This window comes from Rhinatrema bivittatum, chromosome 15 (assembly GCF_901001135.1).
Source record: "Rhinatrema bivittatum chromosome 15, aRhiBiv1.1, whole genome shotgun sequence".
Classification (NCBI taxonomy): domain Eukaryota; kingdom Metazoa; phylum Chordata; class Amphibia; order Gymnophiona; family Rhinatrematidae; genus Rhinatrema; species Rhinatrema bivittatum.
The window spans coordinates 72,952,140-72,974,247 of record NC_042629.1 but is presented as its reverse complement, the minus strand read 5'-3'; the positions used below and the strand labels follow the sequence as shown (position 1 = coordinate 72,974,247).

General features: G+C 44.7%; 1 protein-coding gene across 2 annotated transcripts in view; it reads left to right on the top strand.

Moving 5' to 3' along the window:
* The first annotated feature begins 5,952 nt into the window (after window positions 1–5,952).
* The window catches only part of LOC115076794 (probable glutamate receptor), a 32,269-nt gene continuing 16,113 nt past the window's right edge, over window positions 5,953–22,108 (top strand). Inside the window, exons 1-2 of one of the 2 annotated variants that reach the window (XM_029578681.1) lie at window positions 5,953–6,106; window positions 18,818–18,918. In XM_029578681.1, coding sequence (XP_029434541.1) covers window positions 18,849–18,918 — 70 coding nt within the window. In that variant the 5' untranslated portion in view covers window positions 5,953–6,106; window positions 18,818–18,848. Of the gene's footprint in view, window positions 6,107–13,726; window positions 13,755–18,817; window positions 18,919–22,108 lie in introns of those variants that run through there. The other variant, XM_029578683.1, reaches the window with a different exon arrangement.

Below are 22,108 nucleotides of genomic sequence, written 5' to 3'. Positions count from 1 at the left end.
CAAGCTAGAATTTAGCCGGCTAAGTGCCCAAATATTCATTTACCCAACTAAATGCTTCTGAATATGGACCTCAATATTTTTTGGTCAATCAGACATTGCAAGCATTTCAAGCAAGAGCTCCATGTCCCAGATGTTTTAAGTGCTGGAGAATGAAATCTGCGGGACTTTAGGGCAGAGGTTGACGTGAGTGACGCTCCCTTATCCAGGGGAGCGAGGGCATGTTCTGGCCAATTATTACCCGGGGAAGAACACAGGGGACGCATCCAAGTTCATTCACCCCAGAAACCTTTAGAAGCCATCAATTACATTCACCTAGAATCTACTTCTTTTGAGTATTTTGGGTGGTTTAGAGCACCAAAACATGGTTGGGGTTTTTCATTTTCTATGCTTTTTGGGTTGTTCCATATTTCATTTTTTTCATTTATTTGTTTTATTCTTGGAATTAACATACGGCTTTCTCAGAGCTTGAGGTGGGTATGGAGCATAAAGTAAAAAGATACTAATGCAAACCTTTAGCATGCACAAAAACAAAAAAAGAAACAAAATGCAATGTTTTTTTGTGTATGTCATTTCAGATTGGCAGTGACACAAAACAACAAATTCCAGTGCGCTTCCATGTCATTTTAAAATGACGGCACATCCCTAACAAAGACTAGGTTGCTATGGAGATACGCTACTTTAGACAGTGGTGCAATTTAAAGCTGAAAAATATCTATTTGCTTCCAATAAATTATTTAAATAAGGAAGCCAGATTAAGACCGATGCCATGCTTTCATTGCATCCTGAAGGTAAGAGATGGTAAAGTGACATCTCTGAGGTCGCAGAAGAGAGCCAGCGGCACAGCTGGGTTTAGAACTGAGGTGTACGAAGCAGTAAATAGATTCTGCTTACAAAAAGTGAAATACCTTTTCATTAATCGAGGAAGGAATAGTTCATTGGCATCCCCCAGCATGACAGCACACTCTGCAAGTTAAGAAGGCACAGAGCATTCAGACCGTCCAGTGAGCTCCCTGGCTGAACAGACACAAATACACAAAGCCAGAATTAGAGTGGAAATAAACAGGCTGCAGCGTTTTTGTATAGTCAAATCCTGCCCATAGCTGTAAAATGTGTGCTTGTGCTTTCTACTAACTGGAGCAGGGCAAAGAGCACTCCCGTCTGCCCCGAGCAAGCAAGGTGAGGCCGTATGAGTGAGTGTAGATCGGGGCCGTTCGCCCAGTCCGCCCTGTGCTGTCAAGGCTATTGGCCCTCTGGCCTGCCGCCGAACCGCCGTCCACGCTCTAGGTGGCACAAGACTCCAGCCAATTTCTTGAGTTCTTCTGCAAAGACAGTGCCCATAATGTAAACATTCTCCCTGCCCAACTGGGACGATATTATGATACTCGACAAATGAAGCAAACAATGAACAATTCTATAATGCTGTAAAAAAAAAAACAAAATCCGCAAGAACCCAAAACATGGCTTGACGTCTCGCTCTTACACAGGAACTACTTGCCCAAAGAGTAGGAATGTGGGTGGGTGCAACATCTAGCAGCCCAGGTCATCCCTGGGAGGAAGAAGAAAAGGCAGGGCTAGCTAGCGCCTGTGCCTTTTATCTACCCTCCCAGACCCTTACCCCCACCCCCACCCAAATAAGCGGTCAGTAATGAGTAGGATGCTCCCCTCGCACCCCTGCAGCCACCCATAGAGGAATGTGGTGGGAGGAGGCCTCGGGATGCGCTGGCTGCAGGACCCAGCAGTTTAGTGCACATTCCCCTCACCTTTCCTAACATCATTAGGGAGCCAGAGCTGGGAGGAGCAGAGTTCCCCCCATGGCAGAAAGCAGGAGAGGAAGGGGAATTAGCATGCCACTGGTGCTTGGGTACACGTGGCACACATGCGTTTGGGGTTGGTGCCACACACACACACAAGGGATTTTCAGTCATTAGGGCTACACATGTTGCAGCATCCAACTACTCAGCGCATGGTGTCAATGTCCACTTGCCAGACTGAATTATAGATCCTGATGAGACTGCTCCCACGGGAAGATATGGAGTCAATAGCTGTGGGGGTTTTTTTTGAGGAACTCAATTGGGCGTCCTTACGGAGGCAAGGGCTGTATAAACAGATGTAGGGCTGTACTCAGGCAGTGATGAACGACCGGTTGCTATGAGCAACCAGAAGAACGTAACTCCCTTTCCAGCCTTTATATTCTGTGTGGCTGTGCCATCAATGGCTTGGGAGGTGCATGGGGCTTTATTTTATTCCCCCCCTCCCCTGAATTTTTAACCCAGGGCATGGGCAAGCTGCGACTCTGAAAGAAAGCAACCGGCTGGGGCTCGTCGCAGTCTGGACCCCTCACGCCAGACTTTTTTTTTTTCAGTGGCCAAAGCCGAGTGTACACAGTGGGTACAATAAACTGACTGAAGCTGCATTTCTCCCTCGATGTACCATCAAGGCTATAAATACATTTTTAATTCAGCAGATGTTTACTTTGGCTACGTACCAGGGCAACCAAATGCTGTTTATCAAAGCGTGAGCGATCCAAGCTGCAGTTTGATCAGATGTTTATAGTAATGGCTGCTTTTCAGTTTTGAAAAATTAATATGCAAGGTTTTTATTTTCTGAGTTCCATTACGTTCCAGTTGATTTCTTATTTCTGTTTCATTCTTTTATGCAAACATTTTTTTTTCCTCCTGCTTCTTTTCATAAAAAGTGGTCAAGACTTAAAGAAGCAAAAGGCCCTGTTTTTAATAAAAGGGCTGTTTTCTGTAGTGTGGGACTAGTGAAAGGTTTACTGCTAAGATTGGGGTGATTCTATTTTAGGTTTCTGCTTTCTACCCTTTTCTTCATCACACTGCTGAGGGCAGTGATGAGAGGAAGCTGGACAGAAACATTACGTAGGCGGTAAGGACAAATAGGAGAGGAAGGGAAGTGTCATCCTGCTCATTTGGAATTTCAGCCTCTGTTGGTCAACTTCGTTCGCCACTACTCATGGGAAGTGGGGGCTACCTCTTATCTTTAATATTCCCTCTCAACTCAACCTCGACACCCCAGTGGCAATCTTTGGCTGGAGGGCCACAAAGCCCAGCTCCCTCCCAGTACCCAGTTAATGTGGCCCTTAAGCCTGGCCATTGAGCAGTGATGGAGACACAGGCCTGGGGATTGAAAACCGGGCCTAGAATTCAAACCCAGGGTCTCCACCTGGCACTGGCAAATTTTTGGATAGGCCTCATGACTGATTGGAGGTGCTGAGCCTACAGCGGGAAAAAGAAGATCATGGGAACTGAGAAAAAAAAAATCCCAACTCTATAAACATCAGACTATCTACAACTTTTCATTCTCTCTCGCTCTTCAAACAATTCCTGACACTTTATACTATGCTGTTTAAATTATTTCCAGCTCAACAGCACATCCCGCTGTAATTTACCTATGCTGGATGCTTTTTTTTTTTATAAAGTTATTTTATTATTAATTACAAAATCTGGATTTGCCCTGCGCCGGTCAGTAGCTAGTCCAATTTAAAACCAATTGAGTCCTTTTGGCACGTTCTACATGAAATTTCCTATGGGCCAATACAGTAAACCATGCAGGAGGGCAGGCGAGCGCCCGCTCTCCTGTGCGTGCGATTCAGTAATTTAATTTATTTAAATTAGGGCCCGGGGTAAAAAAAGGCGCTAGGGACACTAGCGCGTCCTTAGCGCCTCTTTTTGGACAGGAGCGGCGGCTGTCAGCGAGTTTGACAGCCGATGCTCAGTTTTGCCAGCGTCTGTTCTCGAGCCCGCTGACAGCCACGGGTTCGGAAACCGGACGCCGGCAAAATTGAGCGTCCGGTTTTCAACCCTCGAGCCGCAGACCCATTTAAAATTTTTTATTTTTTTTATTTTTTACTTTTTTTAACTTTTGGGGCGTCCGACTTAATATCGCCATGATATTAAGTCGGAGGGTGCACAGAAAAGCAGGCTGCACATTTTACTTTCTGTATCGCACGGGAATGACTAATAGGACCATCAACGTGCATTTGCATGTTGCGGGCGCTATTAGTCTCGGGGGGGGGGGGGGGTGGGGGGTTGGACGCACTTTTTCGACGCCCTATTACCCTTTACTGAATAAGGGGTAAAGCTAGCGTGTCAAAAACGCGCGTCCAAATGCCGGTACTGTATCGGCCTGCTAGTTTGTTACTGGGTTGTTGTTTGTTTTTTTTGAACTGCTAAAAAAAAAAATTGCAGGATAGCAGGAGCCATCACAGACCCTTTAAATCAATAAATGAAGCCAGGGTGGTTGTTTTCTGACATTCCACCTTTAAGCATTCTTCTCCTGTTTTCCTTCTGACAGGCTGATACAGAAAACCCCGTGGGAGAGCCGGCGAGCGCCCGCTCCCCCGACACACGCCCAGGCCACTCTCCTGGGAGCGCGATTCAGAAAAAAAAATATTCAAATGAGGGCCCGCGGTAAAAGGACACTAGTGCGTCCCTAGCGCCTCCTTTTTGACAGAAGTGGCAGATGTCAGTGGGTTTGAAGCCGATGCTCAATGGTACTGGTGTCAGTTTTCAAACCCGTTGACAGCCACGAGTTCGGAAAACGGACGCCGGCAAAACTGAGCGTCCGTCTTCCAACCCGCGGGCAGATTTTTTATTTTTTTTTATTTTTGGGGCCTCCGACTTCATATCGCCATGATATTAAGTCGGAGGGTGCACAGAAAAGCAGTTTTTTCTGCTTTTCTGTACACTTTCCTGGTGCTGGCCAAAATTAACGCCTGCCTTTGGCAGGCGTTAATTTCTAAAGGTAAAATGTGCGGCTTGGCTGCACATTTTACTTTCTGTATCGCGCGGGAATAACTAATAGCGCCCACAACATGCAAATGCATGTTGATGGGCCTATTAGTTTTGGGGGGGTTGGACGCATGTTTTCCACACGCTATTACCCCTTACTGTATAAGGGGTAAAAATAGTACGTGGAAAACGCATGTCCAACCGGGGGCTAACAGTGCGCTCTGCCGGAGCACACTTTACTGTATCGGCCTGAGAGAGGTAAGGCTATTAGCGCGCTCGCTTTAAAATCCAGGAGTGTCTCACTCTCACTTCCCTGATGGCACCGCTGTCTGTATATGGGAACATTTGAGAGTTATAGTACTGGCCCAGATCAATGCTGACAGGCTACTCCAGTCCCACCGTTGTTTCTCTCCGCATCCTAGATGTGCTGTCATTTATGACTGAACCAAATAAACAAAATGAATTAAAAAAAAAAAAAAAAGCAGATAAAATAAATGGAAATGAAATAAAAAATGCTTTCCAAACCCACCCCTACTGCCTGTCAGGGTTGGTCTAAGCCCGATGAGTAAAACCTAAACTCATCGCTCTTAGCCCTACTCCCGGGTCCCTCTCCCCTGTCGCTGAGAACCACTGAGGGGCAGCAATCGTCCAACAGAAGACAAGAACGCCAAGAGAGGGCGGGACAGAATTAAAAATATCAATAATCAGTTGGCAAGGCGCCTTCTCTACTGGGACAGTTTTCTGTTTCTTACCATCGTCTACCTCCCCCTGTAGACTATTGTTCAAGGGTGCCACACAAGCACAGAAATAAATAATAGACAATGAGAAGAGCAGGTTCCAAAATACATCTCCTGCTTATAAATGAGTCTTGCTTAACCCTAACTCTAAGGTTAATGAAAAATGACTGAAAAAATAAATTATGAGTCGGATTCTTTTCCTATGAGGTATTTTTGAGTTTGGTAATTTTTATGTAAAAGCGACCCTAGTGTAACAGAGCTCTTTCTTCACTGACCTATGAAGGGAAGAGAAGCATTGCTCAGGAAAGTTCATCTAAGATGTACTGAATTAGATCCATAAAAAAAGGTCTCACCTAGAGTGTGATATAACCCTCCTTCCTAAACACCCAGAAAAGGATTATCGGATGCATGGAACGTCCTGCCCCAGCAGGGCCCGCTGCCAAACACTAGCTCTGTACTCCCTCTGAAGGAGTCCAGTCCATGAGGTTCACTCGCTCCTCCCTCCTCCTCCACTTTACCCCAGTGAACTGAGGAGGTTTGCAAGGATTTCTTAAACAGCTCCACCAGCTCCCGTTGTCATTCCTGCTGAGGAGTGTGAGCCAGAACCAGGAGAAGCTTGTAAGTGGATTTCTACCTCGATGTGCTGTGCTGTTGTGCTTTTCATCCTATGTCCTCTGTGCAATAAATGTGGATTTGCCTTTGTGCTGGGATTGTGCTTCATGCTCAGGGAGAGATTTTCCCTAGATCTTATTCTTTGATTGTTCTTTCTTTGTACAGAGACAGAGAAATGAGTGTGTGTGTGTGTGTGTTTTAATTTCTATTACAAAGACTCAACAGTGGGTTATCAATGCACTTAATTTTTTTTTTTTCAATGAAAATGTTAATTTCTCAGTCTACAAAGCAGGAAATCTCTCTGCAGAATGAAAGCTCACACTGATGAATGTCTGCAATCACTCCTCCAAGCAAGCTTCTCTATTCTTTCTTTTTAATTGTCCTTTGCTGATGAGTGGGAACGTATGTTGGGATTTCTAAGAGAGTATCCTACAAGTGTTTCCCCAGTAATAATTCTATAACCGGCTCTCATTCCTCCACAGAGATAACGGCACTGGTTTTGATACTGGGGAGGCGGGAATGTGATAATTCTAGAGATCTGTGAATAATGCCGAGCTTGAGTTGTTTTCCGTTCAAATGCTACCGTATCTTCTGAAATCCATTTCGATGCTGACAGTAACAAGTGTCTGAAAACTTGTCTCTCATGAGGCATGGGCTATTTAAGGCACTTGTTCTGTTTGCCTTGCGATTACTTACGTGAATGTTCTGGGGCTTTTATTTATCATGCTATTTTTTTAAAGCAGGGTGGGGGGAGTGTAACCCAAGCTGTGTCCTCTGGACCTGGGGCGCACATGTTTGGTCAATCTTTATGAATCTTAATACACAGCTTTTATGCAGCAGCGTTGTGCAGGTCTTGGGCTGTTTTCGTTTTATTAGACTCGTCCCTCAGTGGTGAAGGATCATTTTTTTTAAATCTGATTAAACCCCCCCCCCCCAAAACTCAAACAGGTAACCTGTGCCCATCTGCCATCCATTTAACTTGGAAAGGAAAGCAAAGGTTAAGAACAAAATACAATTCAAGAGCAGGGCGTACTGGAAGCCCAGCAGTCTTCAAATGAAATATCCTAGGAGAGGAAATGTTGCCTGGAGAAAAGGCTCCTGCTTGATGCTGCTGTTTCCTTCTAAGACGACGCTGGTTTCAATGAGACGCCTGATGCCCAGGGCTGGTTGTTTTTAGGGAATTACAAAAAAAACTTAGCCCGTTTTGTGGTTTTATGCACTAAGCCATGTGCAGAGGGAGAGCAACTGGTGCCTTTCTGTATCTTTAAAACTTAAAGATCGTCATTAAACAGCTTAGGTTTCGGGTTTAACGTTTTTACTTGCATTAGGCAATTCGTTTTTCCCTAGGCGACTATAGTAGATCTCTATTTTGGGACCCTCTGCAGACACGGCCAGTGAAGGACGTGGTGCAAAGCATCTCCCTACTGTAAAAGGAGGGCGTGATTGGTTGCCAGGGCAGGAGCACTCGAGCCTTCGGCTTGGCACGTGGACCGCAGGGTGCATGGGTGTCCTAGGACTCGTGCTCAGAGATTTTCTTCGCCGTCCTCTGGCTAGGCGAGGGGGCTGGGAGATATCCGCAGAGACCTACTGTCCACAAGAACAGGTGAAGCAGGTACTCACTCCCTTGGGCATGAAGCCAAATTGCTGCGCAGTAACCCTATTGCTTTCTACAGGGTGGACTGCGTTATGCCCTACAAATTCCCTGGCTTTATACTGAGGTACCACGCACTGCACCTTTCTATACCACTGTGTATAAAGAAATAGAATATCATAGTCTGCAGAAAAGATGAGAGACGCACACAATTTTTAAAAAGTGTTGGGGGAAGGAGTGACAGCGATATCCAGAAATGCACACGGTTGGGTGCTCCTCGCGGCTGCCTGTTCTGACTTGATGCTGATGGAATTTTGTTGCCAAAATGCAGAATGGGCTTATATGAACCCAACTGGGACCACGGCTGGGATTTGGTGCCATCATGAGCCAGGAAATTTCTCTCTTATTTAATATTCCCCTCCTACTTTTTTACCATGACGAGAGGCTACAGACCAGGGCTTTCTCGGGAACTGTCCCAAATCCAGCCACCAGGTGTCGCCTTTGTGGGATGACCGCGGTGCCCTTGCCCCCTCTTCCCACAGCAACCCCCCAGGGAGTGGAAAACCTGAGCTGGAAATTGAGCCCAGGTCCTCTGCATGGCAGCACCAAGCACTACCACTGAGCTGCCGGGTCAGCCCTTCTTTAAATTAACGATTTTTAAATAAGGAATCTCTTTTGCCTTTTCATCAACTGCTGCCCCGTACAGGTGTAGGGCATGAATAGGAACTGCAGGAAAGGTCATAGTTCAACTCTAGAGCTCAGGTGTCTAACACCGATCACCTCTGCTCACGTTCCTGTGTTTGGGTGGCTGTAGCAGTGCAATTTCTTTGCATGGGCCGTGCCTTTTACACCGCAGCCAAAAGCAGCCCCGGGGCAGATGTGAAATCAAGGAAGGGGAACTTGCCCAGGAGGTAGGTCAGCAGCTGGCAGGAGAAAACGCTTCTCACTCGCTCGGGGTTAAATATCATCATCCTGCCCCGGCCTGAAAATAACCAAGGGGTAGATTTTCAAAGGGTTACGCGCGTAAGATCCGCACGTAACCCTCGAAAACCTACCCCTGCGCGCGCCAAGCCTATTTTGCATAGGCTCGGTGGCGCATGCAAGCCCCGGGACGCGCGTATGTCCCGGGGCTTCGAATAAGGGCCGGGTCGGGCCTCTGACAGGCGTAACTTTTGGAACAAAGGTGGGGGGGGCGCCGATAAAAAAAAAAAAGTTCCCTCCAAGGCCTCTCCTATTTCTCCTGTCCACATGCAGTTTGCCTGCAGCAATGCCAGGGTGGTGTTATAATCTATAATAATTATACTCACTGTTGAGTACATTTGTCAAAGGGCTTACACGTGAGAAATTAGCATATATGTGCATAAGTGGCCTGCGTTCTCATATATACTATTTTATAAACATCAAACGCATGCACGTATTTTTGGTTTCACGCGCTCACTCTACCTTGCAAACGAGACAGGACCAAGAGGTCCGCGTGGAAGTTGCTATTTTCTAAGGGATTTACGGGAATGCATTAGGCAACGTATTCATGCAATTTTACACTCTACCTATTATGTAGTGGAACGGCCATCACGCGCATCCGTTGCCTGCTGTTTTTGGGTACAGGGTTCTGGGTGATCTGCTAGGAGGGATTCAGTGAATTAGAGCTGGCCTGGGTGAACTGGCGGAGGTATCTGCAAACTGCTGATTGCAAAAAATGCTTGCATATTTAAAAATATACAAGTGTATATTTCACATGCTAAAAGAAAAAAGTGAATGCATAAACCCCTGATTTATACATGGAGGCAAGTATATTTAGAAAATAGGTAAGCACTTTCAATACGTTGCAAATATTCAGATCTGAGCTAACATGGTCTTTTATACAACTGTGCCACAACCCGCTGCACTTTTATAAAATACTAGGAAAAATCTTCGCCTGGCCATGTGCATAAATTCAGTAACACAAATAGGTTTGAAAGTTGTCTTCCCTTTGGTTTTCTGGCAAACGCGCGATGCAGCAGTACTAGCATTGGCCATAAGATGTCAATATCTTCTTTAACGGCCTGACTCTTCATGCAAGGGCATGTACAGTCAGGCTGCGGTAGCGGTGTGGGCCATAATGGTGGTAGGTAAGCCAATAACGTGTGGCAGGGAGCATGAGTGGGCTGTGTCAGTGAACTTGCAGGCATTGGCAGACGGTACGGGGCAGTAGCAGTGGGGCGCTTGGTATCATGGCATTGGCAGTGGCGCTCGTAGGGCCACAGGGTTTGCCACACTGCGCTTAGGGCGCGGTGAGAAGCCGCCAGCGCTGTGGAAGGCATCCTAGGAGCGGCCACAAGCCACGGGTGCTAGACAGAAGGAGGGGCCATCGGCGAGGTTAAGAGAGGGTTAATGGTCAGCGGCAGGGACTGAGAGGGAGGAGAATTAAAGGGGCTGGGATTGAGGGAGTGAAAGAGAGGATAAGCTGGGTGGTCCCCCCAGTCCTAGAACTGCCCCTTTCCCAGGGGACTAAATCTAGGCACCTTGTGAAACTCAGTCAATTTTCTGCCCCTGCTATTTGCCCCGGTTATTACTGCATGGAAATCCCTTTGACAACTGAGGACCTCATGCCTATGTATTAGAGAGATTTGTTTTTCAATGAACAATGTAAAATGATTGGAAGATGAGAATTTTACAGTGGTCGCTTATATAACAGTATAGAAGACCCTTTTTTTTCCCTAGTTTTTGTTCATTATTTCATATATGGTAAACACAGTCAGTAAGCCAGATAGACAAATAGGCTTCACACTAAGCCAGCATCTAGGCTCCTGCACACGTTCACTAAAATGTCATTTGTTTGCCATTGATTGGTCAAACTGTACATATAGTCCTAAGGAAGGGGGGAATGCATGTGCTTTGCAGACGTAGAAGTCTCAGCCTGCTAGCCAAGAAAAGCACCGTCTCTTCTCGGCGATGGGAAGAAGGCGAGCCAAGGTAAGACAGGGCCCTGCTGGAGGCAGGAGAATGGTTTGATGAGAGGGCATTTCATGGGGCTTTGCTCTCAGTTTGAGAACGTGCCCGGACTAGAGATGAGCCTCATCCCTCTGTTCCTCACAGCCATCCCGCTGACCCCTCAGGAACCAAACCGAATCTTAGGTAACTATTTGCGATGGTGGGGGATTATAGTCCAAGCTAGCAGCCGGAAACAGCTGGAATGAGTGATCTTTACTTTCCCTCCATGATGCCCCACTCCAAATCTTGTGACCTCCCCAGTAAGCCTGATGCCAGCCACCCTTCCCTATAAATTTGGGTTTTGTTATAAGGATCCCGCTACACCATAGTCTACATCAAATACCTTTCCCGCCTAACTATCGGATATCAAATAGGTCCCATCTCGTGAACAACCAGGTCTTCAGCTAACTTATCATCATCATCGTCGCGATTTCTGCAGGCCTAGTTCCATGATGGACAGGCTGCAGTCCTAATAAGATGAAACCGCGAGGCCGTGGGTGGGCGAAAAGGCTGGGTTATAGGTGAGATTAACTGACAAAAGGGCAAGTTTGAGCCTGCAAAGCAATGAGGCCTCCTGGGAGTCTGTGTAAGAAGACAGCCAGCGGGGTGGGTGGGATTCATTAAAGGATGGGCCCTACTTAATGCTACAAGAACGCAGGAGTCCTCCCCACCACTGGGCTGGGAGGGAACGAAGGAGAACAGCTTATTTTTAAAAAAAAAGACTGCCTCCAAGAAGTGAGCGGCGGGGCCTACATATCAAGCAAGAGTCCCCCCTCCCCCCTCCTACAAAAAAAAAAAGAAAACCGCATCATTATTTAGAGACAGCAGCTCGAAGGATCACAGAGGTTTTAGCCTAACTAACGTGGCACCAGTAACCCTGACCTGAGCCGCTGTGAATACATTACACACCCCTAGCATGAACAGTCTCCATATTTGTGTGCTGATTATTCCCCCCCCCCCCCCCACCTCAATAAATTCTCTCTTGCCTAGAACAAAACATCAGGAGTTTTTGAGAGCGATGCGCTTCAGGGTTTATCCGTCCCATCACCGCATTTGCATCCCCCAACCCTGTAACTAGTGGGTCACTGCTCAGCAGGAAATGGAAGTGTGACACCCCCCCTTCCCCCTTCCCAAGGTGGCTGGGGTTACATAAATATTAAAATATTCCCTAAAACACGCTTGCTATTCAAGGAGTTAGCCTCTCAAGAACTCCCAAAAAATGATTTGCAAATTACAAATTGAAAATCATACAGCAGAATTAGATCTGGTATTGCATAACCTTTGCCTCCCCCATCGTAGCAGCAACCAGAAATCTATTAGAAACATGCAATATACCATTGTAATCAGCATTCACACAGAATTAAATAACATATAATTAATAGTTAGTGTGCCCTCCATTAGCTTGCAAAATGAGCAGGTTTTTTCTGCTTGTTGCTGGAATTTTCAGTAATTTATTGGCTTTTATGCGACAATTTTAGCAGTCGACCATCGCCAAATTCCATAAAACGCCCCATTGTCTTCTGAACCCAGCTTTCGCTTGACCTAATTTTTCGGCAATACACTTTTTCATAATAAAGGCTGCCTCCAGCCTCACGCACCTCACAAAATGCAATACACTTAATATGGTCAACCTGACGTTGTTTTTTTACTATCGTACCTACCGGTCATAAATAATAAGTTTAAATATTGTGCAAAGTGCTTTTAAATTCCAAATTGAATGGCCTACAAAATGGCACAAATATTATATTAGATAGTCCTGGTGTGTGTGTGTGTGTGTGTGTGTGAGAGAGCGTGGGTATGGGTGCCAGAGAGAGCGAATCTATGTGAGGAGATTGTGAAGGAGTATATATGTGTGTCTGTGAGAGATTGGGAACTAGTGTGTGTGTGTGTGTGAAAAAGGGATTGTGTGCATGTGTGGGTGCTTGTGAGAGAGGGAGCCTGTGAGGGTGTGTGTATGTGTAAGAAAGAGAACCTGTGTAAAGGGGTGTGTGTGTGAGAGAGAGAGGGAGCCAGTATGAGAGTGTGTGTTTGCAAGAGAGAGAGGGAGCCTGTTTGACGGGGTGTGTATGTTCACTAAAGAGAGGGAGCGTGAGAGAGAGAGAGGAAGCCTGTGTGAGAGTCAAAATCTGAAAGTGAAGATAGAGAGGTAGGGATTGAGCCTAGAGGGGGAGGGGAGAGATAGTGGCAGGTGGAAGAGTTGGGGCCTGAGAGGGCAAATTGAAAGGAGACTGGCCAGAGGAGTAGGGAGACAGGGTGGAAGAAACAAACACTCTTACAGTGAACTTCTAGGGAAATTCTGCTCAAAATATTTAAAACTCTGCATCTTTAATACTTTTTTCTGATTTACATTTTAGATTAAAGACTGTCATGTATATTGTGTTATTTTGACCAATATAAAGTATGCAGAATTGTAAGATTTTGTCTGCAGAATTCCCCCAGAAGTAATTAGTGGGATAATCCAGTGGGGGGGCGCTAGGGCGGGGAGGCAAAGATTATGCAATACGCAGTACATCACAAGGTAACCCCAAAACAAATTGGAGCTGAATAGCACTGGCTTTCCCTGCTAACAATTTGATCTCGAGTCAGCAGGTTCACAGCTGGCTGAAGGCAGGAGGCCCTTTTCTCAGCCACATTGGGGGATCTTACCTTTAGCTGCTGCAGTTTCAGTCTCTGTACTAAAGAAACTCAGCATGATTAGCCTGAGCTTGGACAAAGGCTACTGGGGAAAAACTGCAATTCACTGTGCTTACATCAAGTCATTGTACCAGCTAATCTCAAGATACCCTAAGGACGCTAGTAAGGCGAAATTAGTTCTTACCCTATAATTTCCTTTCCTTGAGTCCAGTCAGACCAGGCCAGACGAGTGGGTTATGCCACACCAACCAGTAGATGGAGATAGAGACCAACAGGTTTGCTGTCATCACCCCTTATATGCATCCATGCTGACCTCAGCCTGCCAGTATTATCTGTAACAAGCTAAGCGTGGACAATGTCAATTCAAACCAATCACCGTTATTTTGTTATTTAATTCTTATTTAATCTTTTTCTTTCCCACAAAGCACTAAAGGAATTCCCGAAGAACAAGGAAGTAAAGTAAGTAGACAGTTCAATAAACATACTGGAAAGAATTCACCTGCTTAGAAGCAGAAAAAATACGTCCACACCTTTAACAATCACCACAGCTTGCAAATGATGAGATACACAATTTTGGCAGAACAAGAAGGGTCCTGGACTGGTCTGACTGGACTCAGAGACTGCAGTGTACAAATCAACTCCTTTTCATCACTTATAAAAGGTCAAAAATTCTTTAATGAGGTCAATTTTACAATGGATACTTCTGAATGTGTCTTTAGCACCCCCAACCCCAACCCACCTCCTGAAAACTCACCCTGAATCAATGGTCCATATAGAGAGTATCAGACTGAGCCCTATAAAGCAGCCCTCTCCCTGACTCCTATGCCTAATACGGAGCAGTAGCAAAGTGACACAGGTATGTATGTGCGTGCAGCTCCAGACATGTGCCTGTGGAGAGTATTTTATAACCTATGCACGTAGATTATAAAAATAGCGCGTATTTTTCTGCACGCTGAGATACGTGCATTTATGGACGCGCGCACAAACCTTTTAATCTCCAAAAAGATACAGCAATTCAGTTTCATTCAAGAAGCAGCTTCTACTCTCTTGGAATGACCCCTCACCTGCTTAGGTAAGACCAAGCCACCTAGGCTCCCATGACGATTGTTTCAACCTAATGTATTCCTGAAGGTAGAGAAACCATTTCATCATTTTTACTCTCAATTATACAGCACAAGAAGATGAAAGGACCTCCTGAAGGCACTTTTGACCTTGAGAAATGTCAGAGGGGCCCCTCCATACACCCAAGGCATGTAGGAGCCCATATTCAGCTAAATCTGCATGATTGTTGAATGAAGGAAAACAAATGCCCTGGAAACCGATGGAAGGCTACGACCACCTCAGATATAATAAAGGCACTGTAGCAGCCCTGGATTAACCATTAAGCACGTGCATAGGGGAGCACCACCGAGTGTTGAAAATTTGTATTTTTTCTGTTGCCCTGTGATTATAAGTAAATAATTTTCTTATATTGCTTACAGTTATTTAGTGTTAAATATTTTTTGAAAAGTTTATATTTAATATAGTTTGGGGTCTGGCCTGGAAGAAAACTGAATTTTTAATCTCTTATTTCACTTTCAGCAATTATTGAGTCTTAAATGTCTTGACAGTTAAGCAATGGAAGGGCCCGGTGGGGACACCATTGTTGGGTTATGCTTAGGGCATTCGTTGACCTTAATTTGGCCCTGAACTGTATGAAGTTAGACCATATCATTTGTGACCAAGAAAGAGGACTCTCTGCAAGTGTGCTTGCAACTCCACAATTCATCGGGCTGAACAAAGGCCACTAGAAAACCATTTACCAACACACGCAGCATTAGTGAAAAAAAATCCTTGATAGGATCAACTGAAAGCCTGCAAAGGACAAGCCAAATACCGATCCCAAGTAGTCTCATTTTTGACATAGCAGGATACAAAAACTATAGAGTTCCCAATATTATGTCCCCTGCAGGAGAGAAGCTGCAATGTTCCCTGGTAAGAACAAGCGCCAAACCATTGGAAGGCATGTCCCGTAACAAAGCTAGAATTCTCGGCACTGAAGCCTAATCAGAAGTACTGACTTTCTACCCTAATCCTCATAAAACTCTCCAACTTTGTATAAAACTTGTGGAACCTTTCATTCCAATTTTAGAATACCCTCTCTTATCTAATGCACTGTTACAAGGGCGAAAAAAAAGGTAAGACAAAATCAATCTGAGCCTCTGAGCAGACCCAGACCCAATAGACGCATCACCTTGAGGGGCAGAAGCCATAAGAACATGCCATACTGGGTCAGACCAAGGGTCCATCAAGCCCAGCATCCTGTTTCCAACAGTGGCCAATCCAGGCCATAAGAACCTGGCAAGTATCCAAAAACTAAGTCTATTCCATGTTACCATTGCTAGTAATGGCAGTGGCTATTTTCTAAGTCAATTTAATTAATAGCAGGTAATGGACTTCTCCTCCAAGAACTTATCCAATCCTTTTTTAAACACAGCTATACTAACTGCACTAACCACATCCTCTGGCAAATTCCAGAGTTAATTGTGCGTTGAGTAAAAAATCCATAGGGCCTTTCCAGGTTTCAAACGCATAATATCTGCTTATCAAGGACACCACGGCCCATCCAGAACACTAGAGTTTGAGAATTCTGAAACACATACTCTAACACAAGTTATGGAAGAGGTGGTCAGAATGGATTCAAGTATCACTTGCTGGAAAAAAATGGCCTCTTTCGGCTGAAAATTTGCTGCACCTTCGCCTTCGTGAAGTTTGCCATAAGGGCCAATATATGGTGATATGTCCATGCAATTTGATATATGTGGGTCAAAACAAGTGGGAAATTAGACTGAGGATCACAGAACATAAGATGCAGTATCTTTCTCGGAGTGTAGACAACTTTTTAGTAGTCCATTGGAAATTACAGTCACACTCTGTGGAAGATTTAAAGTTTTTCATTGTGATACAAATCAACTGTAATAAGAAGGGGATATTTCTCGAAGGCTACAACAATGTGTATAACATTTTATCTTCATGTGAAAGATTTTGGCCCCTAGTGGTCTAAATGTAAGCAGGATAGCTACATCACTGATTGGTTAGGGAGAGATTTGAAGGAGGAGTATGCATTTTATCGGTAGTTAGCAAATCATCTCTTCACTGTGGTTTGAATAGTTGGGTATTTAAATAGTGTACGATTTTGGTGATGTTCAACCGTTGACACAGATGATGTCGGGAATGTAGATTGTTTAGTGAAGACAGTGCTGCAGTAAGCCTGCATAGCTTTATATGATTTATAGGACTGATTTAGTTTGTGGGTTAAGTTTTGGTTTTTTATTGTATGGAGTGGTGCATGGTGAATGTCTTATGGGTAGGTGTTGAGATTTGTAATGGCTAAGCTATTTGTGTAAATGTGATAGAGTCAAGCCTCTTGTTTGTATTTTTTAGCTATGCTGAATGGCAACAATGTGCAGCGTCAATATGATATAAAGTCATATTATGAGATGGAATTCATTTGTGAGAAATGATATACCCTGAGTATTTGCTGTCATATTATTATTATTCATATTATTTGCCAAACAGCTGAGCATTTGTAAGTGACTCATTGATAAGACAGTGTTATCAGCATTAGATGTTCGTTGAATATTTTGAATTTGTACATCTTTTAAATGTTTGTATATGGTTTGCATATGGGATGGTACGGAGAATTCCCCCTGAAGAAGTCTGTTTCAGGTGAAACGAGGGACCCTTGTTGGGGTGCTCAATTTGAATAGAGGAAAGAGAAGATATTTGAAGATTCTTAGAAAGAAGGGGTGGTCATTTCGAACATACATATCTAGAACAGAAAGATACTTGAATAGAAACACTTTTTAATTTGAATGGTTTTAATTTGTGTGTGTGGATGGATGGGGTGGTCTTCACCAGTGTATATGTGACATCATGGGGCTTTATATGTGATATATTTTAAAGGCTCTACATGTATGATTAGATTGTATTTTCTAAATATTTTGAGTGTATCTTGAATTGATGTTTTCCACATATATGAAGAACAATTATTATGACACTGTAATGTAGTTATTTTATATAAAAATGTGAAAAGTATTAAAGGTAGTGAAATTTCTATTATAAAAGCATTTTTGTGATATATAGATTTCTCTCGTTTCGTTTTTGAGAGTAGTTAGTTTTGCCTTCACATGGGTGTTTCCCAATATCGGAAAACATCATTTGAATGAAGGCCACTTGAGACAGACACCATTCCCTCGGATTGACCACAGTGCGACTGAGAAGACCCGTCTGAACCCCGTCCACACCTGCAATGTGGGATGCTAATCAGATCTTCCAATTCTTTTTTGTTCCGGCAAGAAACAATTGGCTTGTATCAAGGAATATTGGTTGCTCCCGGAGACAGCATCGGACTCCCCTGCCAGAATCACCATGGAACCGCGCTTCACCTCTTCCCCTTCCCAGAAAGCGTGGCAGAGCCTGCTGAGTTCCTTGCCTGTACCCGCGACCCCGCTTTCTGTGGGACTAGGTTCCATCTTCCCTTTGACGCGCTGCAGTCACCACTGTGGCCAGGACATTGAAAACACTCACCCGGTTCCTTCTTACCCCCAACTGCTTTGCTACTAGCAGCTGATACCTTGAAAATGCTGCTGCTGCTTGTCAGGCCCTTGCTGTGCTCTGTTTGAAATTATTTATTTACAGATTTTAAGGTACAAACAAAAAGGGATTCCTGCTCCTTTTTTTCTTTTTAAAGAAGACAAGGGGAGAGCTAGAGGGAATGAAGAAAGCAAGGGGGTAAGGAGAGCCAAGTAAGAGAAGCCACCAGGCCCCAATCCTGTTCAACTGAGGGAGGGAATGTAGGCTTTTACCTCAGGAGCCACCAAAACAAAAACATCTTTCCTGTTCATCTAGTCTAATCAGACTTTAGTCCACAGCACGGGCTGCTCACCTACCATCTGCTGGAGACAGAGAATATTGGCAGCCTGAGGTCAGCACGGATGCACATAAGAGGTGACATCAGCGAGCCTGTTGGCCTCTGTCGCCATCTGCTGATCAGTAAGCATAACTCATTCATCTGGACCAGTCTGACTGGATAAAGAAGAATGCGTTTTTAAGCAACCATTGCTTTTTCATTTTATGTACAAGCCCCCTTCAGCCAACCTCAATCCACATTGAGGTTGGCTGCAGCTAGGCCATTTCTTCTTGGCCTAGCTGCAGTTTGGGCCTTTCTTTTGTTAATACTGTAGCAGAACGGGCCTAAACAGACACTGTTCTGATGCCCAGCAGCTCAAGAACAAGAAATGAGATCATGTGATTGAGAAAGTGGTCAAGGTATAGAAACAAGTCCATGACACAAGCAAAGAAGGAAATACTGTACAAGGACTTATTGTCCAACTTTCATACTTTTGGGTAGGTATTCTAATGTTCAGAAATGTATAATTCCGTGATCACAGGACTAAAAATGGCCACAGCAGACTTGTGAATGTGGAAACATTAGGAGTGTGGCTCAGTTAAATTTGAAAGTGCTTTCCCCCTTTTCACAGGAACATCCTCTTCGCACAGTCTTCCTCTACAATGACTAAAGCCTTCCGGTTGTTGATTTGTGTGACTGCTCTTCTGCTCCTGAAGGAATCCAGCCCAGCAGGTGAGCTCCTAGGAAAATGCTTCCAATATTTAAAATGAATGAAATAGGTGCTTTTAATGAGAAGCAGAGAGAGCGAGGACAAACATTAAAGGGTTAATTCATTATGCACTCTTTATTTTAATGAATTTTTTTTCAAGGGGGAGGAGGCAGGTTAAAAAAAAAAATTCTCTTTTCCATAAATTGTGTTGACATTTGCAGTAAATGCCTATCAGGCAAGGGGGAAAGGGTAGTGCAGAAGTAAAGAAATCGCTCAGTCGGTCATTCCCTGAAGGAGCTCTGAGCCTTAAGGAGACCCCTGTGTATCTGGAGTTGGAAGATTCGATGGAACCAACAGCAGAACTGCTGCACTTTAGGCCAAACTCATCAGAAGCTGGAAAAGCACCAACAGGAAGTGACCAGCGATTTGTGAAGAGGTGAGCCAAGGTTCCCCCCCCCCCCCCCCCCGGGGGAAAGACTGCCTGTTTCCTCCGGTGCCGCTGCCCCAGCTGTTCCCAGTCCAGGAAACTGCCGCGGGGCTCATAAATAAAGTTCAGACTAGGGCTCACCATCTTCTTTGTCTTTAGTTGTTATTCAGTCTGGGGATGTGGTTTTGTTAATGCACCCGGGAGAAAGAATAAGACCTCGGTTTTATCAGCAGGAATTACCATTTTGTTGCAAAAAGAAAGCCTGAAAAATCAACAGCAGACAAGCTCCAGCCAAGAACTGCTCATGCGATGCTGCTTAGAGAGTTTCATCTTGCACAAGGTGCCCTTATAGCAACAGAAAGCTTCACAACTCATGTGTGGTAGGACTGGCAAGTATTACGTTCTCTTATTCTCCAACCGAAGACTGCTCGAAGTGACAAGAAGCAGCAGAGCTTCATCCCAATGCTGTGTGGCAAGTGGAAACGCATTTTGGCAATGCCCTCTTATTTTCCAAACTAATTTTTTTTGGACCTGAATTGTCCGGACGATGCACTGGACTTCCTTGAAGCAGTACGGTCCTATCTGAAAAAGCCTAAGATATGAAGATCCTGCAGTACTCCTGAAGACGCTTATAGGGAGGCCAAGCAAAGAGCTGTAAAGCCTGCAGCCATACCCACTGTGTTACCAGTCTATTACCAGTATTACCAGTCACCTCAGATTCTGTGAGAACTTAATTATATCTGGTCAGACCTCAAAAGACAGCAGGAAGCAAGGTCGGTGGCTTAGTGGGAGACTTGGGTTACCCTCGGCCAGCACCAGCCCAATATTTCAGCTTGGTTCGGGGGTGAACCAGTGTCTTGGCATGGCTCCTCCTTCGGTGCATCTATTGCAGGTTCTCTTCCCTCTGCATCGGTGATGGCAGAATGACCCAGAATGGCCAGGGCCATCATGTTGCTGAAGGTGCCATCCTCCGAGGAGATTCTGGAATGAGGAGGTATTTCTTTTCAGAAAGGGTGCTTGGATGTAAGGAACAGCTTCCTAGTGGAGGTAGAGACAAGGACAATATCTGAATCTAAGAAAGCAGGGGACAAGCACAGGGAGATCACCGCGGGAGTGCTAGGGGTTGGAGAGGCATTGTGAGGATGGGCAGAATCAATAGCCGTATGGCCTGTTTCTGCCATCATGTTTCTACTTGAAATTGCACAAAGCCCCTGTTTACCAGTATTTCTTATTTATTAAAATTTAGGTCCTGCCTGTTCATTTTTATGTTTCAGATGAAATCACATACATTGCACAATATATCCAAGATTTCATAAAACACACAACAGGCTAATTCCCCTCAGCACGCCCATAATCACAAAATCATCCGAAATATAAAAGCTTATCACTGCCCTTCAAAGGTGTCTTTGATACAGATGGAAGTATATAAGAATGACAAGCTTTCGTAAATAATAGGGTCTTCAAATTTTCTTCTAAATAACAAATCATCCATGGTACAAAACTCTTCCAGGAGCGTGTTCTATAGCTGGGGAGCCACACAACTGCAGGCTCTCATCTACGATGCCCCAGCGAGCATCTCCTTTGTAGATGACAACACCAGAAAGAGTCCTTGAGAGACGCGAGACAGTTGCTTAGGTCAGGCAAGCTCCGAGACAGCCAGCGTCAGTTCCCTTCAGTGCTTTAAAATCAATTACCGGTCAATGAATACACTTAAACAGTTGTGCTTGTACCTCATCCCCAACGATAATACAGGCAACTGCCCTTTTTAGCTAAGCGCAGCCGCCCTGTATGCTGTCTGACATTCACTCTGGCGCATCCTACATCTTCTCTAACAAAACTAATTACATGCAAAAAAATCTTATTTTATGCCACTAACCAAAAATAATTACACATGGATGTTGTAAAACCAATATAAAATGAACACCAGATTATATCCAAGTTCCAGCAGAACCTTCATTTCCTAAGCATTTTCCCCCATAGATACAGAATGGGGGAAAGTCTTGGGAAACTGAGCTGGGGCCAGAGAAATGCCCACAGTATTCACTCTGAAGTGGCTGACCAGACATGAACGACAGAATATGAATAGAAAATGAAAATGTACTAGTATTGGAGGTTCCAAATTTGTGCGCAGTACACAACAGACAGGCAGAGATCAAGCACACGTATATTTGCTTCTAGCTTTTCTTTGTGTCCCAGTCTCTCAGCAAGGGATGGAGCTCCTGCTATACCTCCTCTGAAACTAATAGCAGTTTCAGCTTTTTCTAGACTACCTCATGGAGTGCCTCTAATCTGCTTGCAGGACTGGATAACCAGTTCAACCTCTAACCCCCCCGGGAGTATTGTGTGCATGAGGCAAGAGATCAGCAGTTCTCTCCAGTCTGTTTCCTTGACAGACTGCATTTATGGATGTTTAAAGAAAGAGAGCACCAGGGATGCCAGGCAGCAGGCAAATGTTACTACCGTCCACTTCCATTCACTTCTGCTGCTCCATTATTGATGGCACTTTAATAAGAGTCAGCTGGAAGAAATACCACAACAGCATTCTCTGTCACCCCCATCCTGAGACACTGTGGGAAATCGGACGGCCTAAATACAGATGCTTGTTTCCTTCAAAAACAACTCCCTATGACTAGAAAGATGAACCTTTGGAAAGATCTGTTTGGCAGTGTCCAACCCCGCCGGGAGAGCTGAAAAGAAGAAAGCATGTTTTGTTGAGCAACAACTCAACGCTTGGCCAAGAAACGGAAAGGAAAATTGATGAACTGTACAGAAGGAAAAACAAGTAT